Here is a 9,442-nt window from a genome sequence, read left to right as displayed (position 1 = left end):
CCCCCGGGTCACTGTCACCACCACCAGATGGACTTTGGACTTCCCAGCCTCAGAAACTGTAGACAATAAATGTTGCTTTTCTTTATAAATGACTCCGTTTCAGGTATTTTGTTAGAAGCAACATAAATGGACGGCTACAGGACGGCACTGCACACCCCGCCTGAGGCGTGCGGGCTGCATCTGCTTCACACGAGCAGCTTCCACTCCTCCCTCATTCTAGCTCTGTGATGGGGTGGAAGAGAGTGGTGGCCTGTCCCCGAGGCCCTGTCAGCCCCGTAGGGAGCCCGGTAGACCCGCTTGCGGTGGGCTCCCCAGTCTGGGGTTATCAAGCCCCCGGGGACACCGATGCCCACCGCGGTCTGAGGACCGCTGACCTGGAGGAAGGGTAGGCGGGATGTGGCACGTCCTTCAGCTTCCTTGTGCCGTTTTCTCTGCTGTGAACGGGGTAGGGTACCTGCTGCCTGAGCCCATTGCGTGCAGAACGCAACACCTTTGGAGAGCGCTGGCCACCCCCCGCCGCCCCCACCGGGCTCCGGGCCTGGCAGGGTGGCATAGAGACCAGGGCCTGGCCCGCAGCAGGTGCTGGGCACGTGTGTGCCACACGCACGACGGCTGCTGCTGTACGACTGTGACAGGACAGCACCTTTGCTGCGTGAGCTAAAGGACGATGTGCCTGAAGTCCCGGCGGGCTCCGGCCACACGTCTAAGGCTGAATTTCTTCACAGGGAAGTTCCCGCCACTGTGACTAAGACGCCCGGGTGGTTAGAAAAGGAACTTTTTCCTACTGAAACTTCTCCTTCGAATGTGCGAGACACTGCCTGCCTGAATCCCCGGGGTGCCCATCAACTGCGATTCGGGGATGCATCACGTCTCTCACGGAGCCCGTCACGTTTCCCGGGTTTGGATCGCAACATCCCGGGTTCAGGTCCAGACTGGCCACGTCATGGCCGCAGGAGGGCGAGGCCCTGAGCCTCCTGTCTGTACACGCGGGGCGCTGCCTCTTGAGCTACCTGAAAAGTCGTATCTGACGAGCCCCATCCACCGTTTCTTTTCGCTGTCCTTGATGATGTCACCGTAGAAGCCGTAGCCCAGCAGGGACACCGAGTAGCGCAGCAGCGTGCTGTTGTGGTGCACCGAGGACACGTCCATGGGCAGAGAGTCGCCTGTGGGAGAGATGCACGTGGAACCACGGTCCCTGCCCCCTGAACCTGCCACTCTGTCCCCAGAACATACTCGCAGAGGAGGTGCTCAGTGACGACGTAAAATACACAGAGAGCATTCAACGCCACGATCCGTGTGGTTCTGATTCAAATGATAAAACCTGACTCAGATTTCCAAAATGGCCTTGGGGAGCGGTTCTGTGGGGACAGAATGAGAATGTACCCACAAAGCTCGTCAGGTGTCACCAAATGAAAGGCAGACTTGACAAGGAGGAGACGGGGCATAGCATGTTAAAATACAAAACCTTGAGTGGCTGTTTTTAAACATAAAATCTGTTGACTTCAGGTCAGACACCACGACACCATGAACAGGGACGGGAGGGGCACTGCGCATTTGTCACACAGGCGCCTTGCCGAGCTCAAGCAACGTCACAGCCCCGCCTATCTTTTTGACTCAGTGCCTAGAGCAGCCCCCAACGTGCCAGTCGACTGCAGGTAACCGTGGCACAGCCAACTGTCCCCACCACACAGACACGGCCATGAAGAGGAGCACAGGCAGCTTCCCGTCCCCAGGGACAGCAGCACCCAGAGGAGTAAAGGATGGCTTCTGTGGAGAGGATGACGCAGGACCAGGGACCCAGCGTGCCCGCAAGGGGCTGGGCCAGGGCGAGTTCTGAGACGAGAGCGCAGAGAGAGCACTAGGACGTGGTGTGGGTGTGTTACAGGACAGAGGGAGGTGGCACAGGGACACAGGGACACACGGGGACACATGGGGAGGCCCCAGGCCAGGAGGCTGGCCGTCATGTGCACCCCCACGTTCTGGGCAGGGGTGTGGCACGATGGGTTGTGCTTCCAGAAGGTCCCTCTGACTGTCGGGGGGAGACAGGACTGGAAGGGGGTGAGCGAAGGGCTGTGCAGAGACAGGAGGAAGCGGCCAACGTGGGCTGCCCATGGCAGGGCCAAGGCATCGAGAACGGTGGGAAGGTGGGTCTGCTGTGCATTTGCTTGGGACGCTACTGGGACTGTCAGTCGGGTGTAAATCACCGAGAAAGGGACTCACCGATGATGATGTGCAGAGCTGAGGTCTCTGCGTCATTCGTGCCCACCGTTGAATAGCACACGCAGTCTGTTGACCCTGAAACAGGGACGGTAAATGTCCTTAATACCGTTACAATAATTTTAAACCGCAGCAGCCTTCTAACTAACTGAGTGTTACCCTATTAATTTTCTCCCTTGGCTATGGAGTAAATAAGAAGGAATAGAATTTCAAAATGAAGATTGAGATGATGCATCAAAGACATTGAGACTGACCTTGCAATAATATCAAGTAGCACCTTACAGAGTTGCTGGTGACACGCACCCCTGCTGGCATCGAGAGGAGCCCCCAGGGAATGCCTGCAGCAACGGCCGCGTGTCCTCCCCGCCTCTCTTCCTGGCCCCCAGGGAGTCTGGCAGGGCCACATCACAGCCCAGACATAAGAGCAAAAGGAATCTGCCTGGAGCCTGGCCAGCGGGAGCATGTGTGCAAAGCAAGGTCGACTGGAAGGTCATGGGAAAACACCAGTAAAGCAGTTTTCACACCAAGACATGACTCGGTTCACAGTGAAGAGCTGTGCCAGCTCACAGGCGGGGGGGCGTCTGGCTGCACCTGCTCTGCACCCACCCACTGACCACGGCGAGCACCCAGCACCTGGCTATGGCCAGGGCCCCGCTTCCTCATCTGTAAGGTGGGGGTGACCAGTGTGGCCTCAAAGTGCTGGAGAGGTGTCAACACGTGGCGTGCTGCCCCGGCGCATGGGTCATCGTCTGTTTCATGGGTCACGGCTGCAGGTCCTCCCATGGTTTGTCTTGTCCTAGCTGGGTCACAAGGTTGAGGTTGGCATTCTCAACCCTGGGTACACACAAAATCTCCTGAGGGGCTTAGAACAGCGATTCCTGGGCCGGCCCCGTGGCGCACTCGGGAGAGTGCGGCGCTTGGGAGCACAGCAGCGCTCCCGCCGCAGGTTCGGATCCTATATAGGGATGACTGGTGCGCTCACTGGCTGAGCGTGGTGCAGGCGACACCAAGCCAAGGGTTGTGATCCCCTTACTGGTCACAAAAAAAGACAAAAAAAAAAAAAAAAAAAAAAAAAAAAAGAACAGCGATTCCTGAGCCCCCACACCCAAGATTCTGACTCAGTAGGTCTAGGAAGGGCTCAGCAGTCTGAATACTTAACAGATCTGCTGAGTAGCTGAAACACCCTAGTCTCGATTTCCCCGGAATAAACTGTGTGACAGTTGAAAGGGCGGACGACCCGAGCTGATAAGGCGACAGAACCCGAGCTGACAGTTCACCAGAGAAGTTCCACTTTATTCAAGAACTGTGCGTACATTTATAGGGAGCTGCGTTCTGGGTTTGGATAGGGGTTGGACGGGGCGGTAGCTGATTGGACGGGGCTGGGCAGGAGGTGAGCCCTGACCTGTGACTGGCTGAGGTTTGGCGCGGATGGGCTTGGGTGTTGGCACCGGCGGGCTTGTTTACTGCGGAGAAGAACCCAGAAGGGCGCCATATTGCTAGGGAATGCTCTCCCCCCTCCCCCTCCACTTGAGTGCCCACGGTGTCCTTACAACAGTAACTACCGTTTGCATAATACCGTCGCAGGCACAGAACCATTCACTAGGGAGCAACCACATGTGCTTACAGGTCCAGCAAGTCCCGGGTGCTCTGCCCTAGCCCCAGAACAGTCTACGGGTCTCTGCTCGTAAGTGACATCTGAAAGTTCATGGGTCTGCACAGAAGGGTTAGGTCGTGAGCCCTCTTGGTGATCTCGCAGTGTCCCAGAACCCGGTTCAGCTTGAGACCTCTTGGCTGACGCAGGGCTCGTGAGGGCCGGTAATGTACACACACACACGCACTTTTATTTTGTATTTTTTCTTTTTTTCACCCTAAAGACATGAGTTACATCTCATTTCAAAAATGAGACAAAAAGTGAAAAATTTTAAAACAAACATTAATATTATAGGAGTGACTAATTCTTGAAATGTAATTAACAGCATCTAAGAAAAACTATGTGGTTTCAGACTATCTCCCGCCCCCTCATCTTTATAACCACGGGCACCTGAGAAACAAAAATCAGCATTTCTGAGAGAACAAACGCGAAAAGAGCTATTTAATTACCTCACCCCACGGCCAGAGGTAAGTCCTCCTCACCCTGGAACTTCACATGATGTCCCCGGGACCTCGGCTCTGCTGCCTGGGTGGCGTTTACACTCCTCACAAATCATCCTTCAGAACAAAAACCAACAGACATCCAGCCTGCCTGCGTGTGGTCAGCTGTCACTGTGTGTCCAGTTCCTTCTAGTCAGTGGAAATTCAGCAATGACCACAAACAAGAACACGGGGAGAGTGGTTTTTACGTTGCTCCATATTCTATAAGCCCAGGACTCCCAAAGTCCATTCCTTATTCCTGGGTCCATTTTGGATCTAATCGCTCTATATCACACAGACATTATAGGAAAACTAAAAATTTTTGAGACCGGCCGCACCACGCTCAGCCAGTGAGCGCACCGGTCATCCCTATATAGGATCCGAACCCGTGGCAGGAGCGCTGCTGCGCTCCCAGCGCCGCACTCTCCCGAGTGCGCCACGAGCTCGGCCCAAAACTAAATATTTTAAAAGGGAACTTCATACAGGGCTTTGTCCTGGGGTAAAAAGCAAGTATTTCTGACCTTGCCACGTCATCCTTTACAACCACAAAATCTACAACCACAATAAAAACGGGTGGCCGACCTCAACCGTGGCGACCTAACCGCGGCGACCTAACGGCGGCTCCTCTGGGGAGGGCTGTGACTGGCCAGAGCTCAGACGTCAGGCCCAGGGCCACGCCTGGGGCCCTCTGGGCCAGCTCCAGGTTTCTAGACTGTCAAAGGTCATTCAATAGCAAGTGACTGTAAACACTTTCTATTGATTAAATAGGTGTGAGACGGCTCAGGCCATAAAGGCACTTGAATTCTAAAGAGAAAACAGAGGACTCACGGGGCCCTGCCCCTGGACTGGGCACATATTCGCTCTCCACGTCACCTGCGTCCTTCTGGGCCATCAAGATGGCAGGCAAACTGAGTTTTCTAATAGGTTTCAGGGATTATTTTGCTCAATTAATCAGAATTTCGTGGATGAGAAAACTGAGGCACAGAGTGGGCATTTTACCTGTGACAGGTTAGGTATGTTGTCCCCCCAAAACTCATGTTGAAATCTGACCCCCAATGTGGCAGTGTTGAGAGCTGTTTGGGTCATGGGGGTGGATCCCTCGTGAATGGATTAATGCTGTCCCCGGAGGAGGGGGATTAATGAGTGAGTTCCCGCTCTATTAGTTCTTGTGAGCGCTGGTTTTAAAAGGAGCCCGGCACCTCCCGCGCCCCCCTTGCTTCCTCTCACCATATGATCTTGCACCCGCCGGCTCCCTGCCATTTTCCGCCATGAGTAGAAGCAGCCTGAGGTCCACACCAGATGCAGCTGTGTCAGAATCGTGAGCCAAATAAACCATTTTTCTTTATAAATTACCCAGACTCATGTATTCTATCACAGCAACACACAGACTAACGCACCTGCCCGAGGCCACAATTGGGCCCCCGGTAGGTGCACCACATCCAGCAAGCCCCCAGTTTCCCAGAGACCTGGGGCCACTCTCACTGCCACTTCTCCTGTCCCAGGACCCCATCTGTCACTGAGTCCTTAGAGACCGCCTCCTTAACTCCAAGCTAGCCTCTCCACCTGTCTCAGGTCCGATTCTCTGGTCTTCAGGGGCATCTGCAGCAGGCCAGCGCAGAGAGTGCCCGCGTCGGGACCAGGAGGAGGAGGTGTAGGCGGCAGTTCACTGGTGGACTGGACCTAAGGGAGGGTCCGGTCCTCCCCGGGGAGAGAACGTGCTGTAGGGAGGTTGGGCCCTGTGGCTCTAAGACCCCCAGGGCCTTCGAGGAGGCCAATGTCCCAGGGAGCGCTGTGCAAGGGTATTTCCCCTGCTCCGCCCACCCAGACCTTCCACCTGGCGTCCCCCAGAGTGTCCCCACAGCCCAGCTGGCAAGGAGCTGAGGAATGGAAGCCAGGAGCTAATGCTGGCACCAGGGGGCCAGGCATCCGGGATGCTCTTCTTGCTGTCCTCGGCCACTGCCCTGTCCTCCGACATGTGTAGACGTGAGCCCTGGCCATTGGAATAGTAACAGCCTGGTCAGAGTGCTGGTCACCTGAGGCTGGGGACAGTCATGCTCGGTCCTAGTGAGGAGTCCTAAAGCAGGGTGGCTTCAGCTTGACTTGACCTCATGTCCTCCGAGTTGGCAGCTGTGCAGCCAAGTGCCAGTCTCCAGGACTGCTGGAGGAAGGCTGGAGACTGCCCGTAGAAGCATCCGGGCATCAGGCACCCCCACGTTCAACCACAGGGTCAGGCAGAGGGAGCTCCTTCGCTTCTGTCTTCAGATGGTCTCCTCCTGTGCCAGACAGTGTCCCGAAGGGCTGCCCTGACCCAGCGGTGACATCTGCACGTGTGTGTGTATGTGCGTGCACGCGTGTGCAAGTGTGTGTGCATGCGTATGTGCGTGTGTGTGCACGTACATGTGTATGCGTGTGTGTTCACAGAAGACCTTTGGTTCCCCAGCCTGGGTGAATGTCAGGGCTCCTTGGAGTAGGACGCTCATGTCGCCTGCTCTTCTTCCTGCTGTGCCATCTGCAGGAAACTAGGTTTTTAACCCAATCATGCGACCTATGTGAGGACAGTGGGGACCAATGTGCCACTCGCTGCATGTGCTCACCAGCCTACCCAGCTCCACCACCCCCGGACGGCAAAGACAGAAGGGCCAGCAGGACTCGGAGCTCTACTGTGAATCGGTGCACACACCTGCAGGAGAGGCTGGGACTGGTCCAACTGACAGGTTTAGGTTAAGTATTTATTGTTTTTTAAAAAGTAAATTAAAAATAAAAAGAAGGCATCTTCCGCCTTCAAATGCTTCTGGCTTAGAAACACAGAGCTGGCCACTGTTTCTCGACATTCCCTGCGCCAGTGTCTCCCTAGAGCTCGAGGGACACAGCTCGAACCCCTCCTGTAGTGCGCAAGGCCTTTGTGACTGCCAAGCACGAGCCTCGTGTCCCTTCTGCTAAAGGGAACCACGTGGTCTCACATCCTAGACGCTGGGACTGGCACCGTCCCCTCCCCTTCTCTGCCTGCCCATGTCGTGCTCAGCGGGCATGACTCGGTTCCAGCATCAACCCCTTCAGTAGCCTCCCTGACACTCAGGCTGAGTGACTCGGGTCCTCTGTGTTCTCGGGGTCCCCGTGAAGCCCCCACCTCGCAGGTGCCCTCTACTGAACTGGCTGAGTGTGCGTCGCTCCCCTCCTGGCAGCGCACAAAGGTGAGCACCTCCAGTCTGCGACGTGCCCCCCTTGGAAGCCCAGTCGCCCTGGGCCGGGACAGAGCAGGCAGCGGGCAGGTATGTCAGTCCATCGCTGGACCTACGTCATCACAGAAAGAAACAAATTCTGCGCCATAAGGAAATGAAAGGAAACATCATTCAAAACCTAGAATTCTCCATAGACTTTTGAAACAGCTGGATCCAGCAGAGGTCACGCAAAACTGTCAAATTTTAATTTTAACCTCAAATTTTAATGTGAGGTACACACAAAGAAACTATGTGAGATAATAGTTATGTTAATTTGCTTGGCCTTAGTAATCACTTCACTATGTATATGTGTGTCAAAACATCACGTTGTATACCTTAAATGTATACAGTAAAAAAATATATATAATGGAATAATTTTAATTTTTCCCTTGCTTTCACAGATACAGAAAGTAGTGAATTGTTGCTCTTGCCTTTTTCAGAAGAAACAACAAAGCTAAAAAAACAAATTTTTTTAACATGAGGACAGACAGCTAGCGTCCCCTCTGGTCTGACACTCTTCCGCAGAAAAGATGCTGGATGCGGCTTAGAAGCCCCTTTATCTGCCACTTCCCCGGCTCCCGTTTGTGCAGAAGGACCCGGCTTCAGGGAGATTTCTCCTGCTACGCACATGCTGTTTCCTTGAGCCTCTCGGTGCCTCAGCTACATAACATGAAATGGAAGCCGAAGCTAAGAGAAGTAGGTGCCATTGAAGGACAGCACTCGACAGAGGACCGCAGAAACGATGACTTTTTCCTGCAGACTTGCTGACACGTCAAAGTTAGTAGGTAATGAGAAGAGACTTGGAATTTATAAAATGTTAGGTCAGGTCTCAAAGCAGTTGGAGCTGTGCCTTTCAGAAGCTCTAATGTCTGTCTGTCCCAGAGCCAGCCCATCCGCCGAGGCCAGGACCCCCATTCCCCACCCACTGCTCCTCCTGAGCTGTAGAGACCCACTGTGACCCGTGGCTGCACGCTTCCAGGGGGCCTCCCACGTGATCCGCATCTCATGGGTCTCAATCACACCCTTGTCCCCCTATGCTGCCACAGCTAATTTTATAGGGTCACCTTCCCTGTCCCACTTCCCTCCAAATGACCAGCAAATCCTGCTGACTTTACCTCTAAAGCTGTGCCAAGTCTCAGAGACCCCACGAGATCCCCACCATCTACACTCTAGTCTCAGCTGATCTCATATGACCCACCCACTGTCCAAGCCACCAGTGTCTTTACCAGGACTCAGAACACTCTTCCCAGAACAAAATGCAGAAAGGGCCTTAAAGCAGAGTCAAACGTCACCCCTGCTGAAACGCCTCTGACACGCCCTCCGGCTGCATGGCAGAGTGGAACTGGCGCATCCCACCGTCCCCTCCACCCCCACGACCCCACCACACCGGATCCCCTGTCCTGAGCACCCACTGCTCCTTCCCACCTGCCACCCTCTGCACCAGCTGACCCCAACCTGCACGGCTGGCCCCTCACCTGTCACCTCCCAGAAAGGCCACCTGGGCTCCCTGCAGAAGGACGCCCTTCATAGCTGCTCTCCCCAAACCCTCCTCCAGCAGCACTGTCTCCGTGGTGCCCACTATGGGAAATGCCTCTATGCTCACATCTGTGGGGTGTCTGCTGTCTCCTCCTGGGGCAGAGGCCATGCCCAGGCACCCAGCGGGTGCCCCATCCAGCCTGACCAGGTGGAGCAGAGTGTGTCCCCAAGAACACTTCTTAGCTCTTAAGCACTTTTCAAATTTTAATAGCTTACTGTTGGAGATTTTTTTTTTTTTGTCTTTTTTCGTGTCCGGCAATGGATCGCAACCCTCAGTGTCGCACCCGTACCGGACCGGGACCGGCAACGGGATCACAACCCTCGGCGTCGCGCCCGCACCT

At 54.8% G+C, this 9,442-nt stretch overlaps 1 protein-coding gene across 1 annotated transcript in view; it reads right to left on the bottom strand.

Moving 5' to 3' along the window:
- Nucleotides 1–3,000, bottom strand: part of LOC103605132 (ceramide kinase-like) — a 14,446-nt gene extending 11,446 nt beyond the window's left edge. Inside the window, exons 1-3 of the mRNA XM_008589718.1 lie at nt 2,785–3,000; nt 2,221–2,365; nt 1,011–1,163 (exon numbers count right to left, since the gene is read on the bottom strand). Of these exons, the coding sequence (XP_008587940.1) occupies nt 1,011–1,163; nt 2,221–2,365; nt 2,785–3,000 (514 nt within the window). The remainder of the gene's footprint in view (nt 1–1,010; nt 1,164–2,220; nt 2,366–2,784) is intronic.
- Nucleotides 3,001–9,442: the final 6,442 nt, after the last annotated feature.

Source organism: Galeopterus variegatus, unplaced genomic scaffold, assembly GCF_000696425.1.
Source record: "Galeopterus variegatus unplaced genomic scaffold, G_variegatus-3.0.2 Scaffold5609, whole genome shotgun sequence".
Classification (NCBI taxonomy): domain Eukaryota; kingdom Metazoa; phylum Chordata; class Mammalia; order Dermoptera; family Cynocephalidae; genus Galeopterus; species Galeopterus variegatus.
This window is presented reverse-complemented; position numbering and strand designations above follow the sequence as displayed.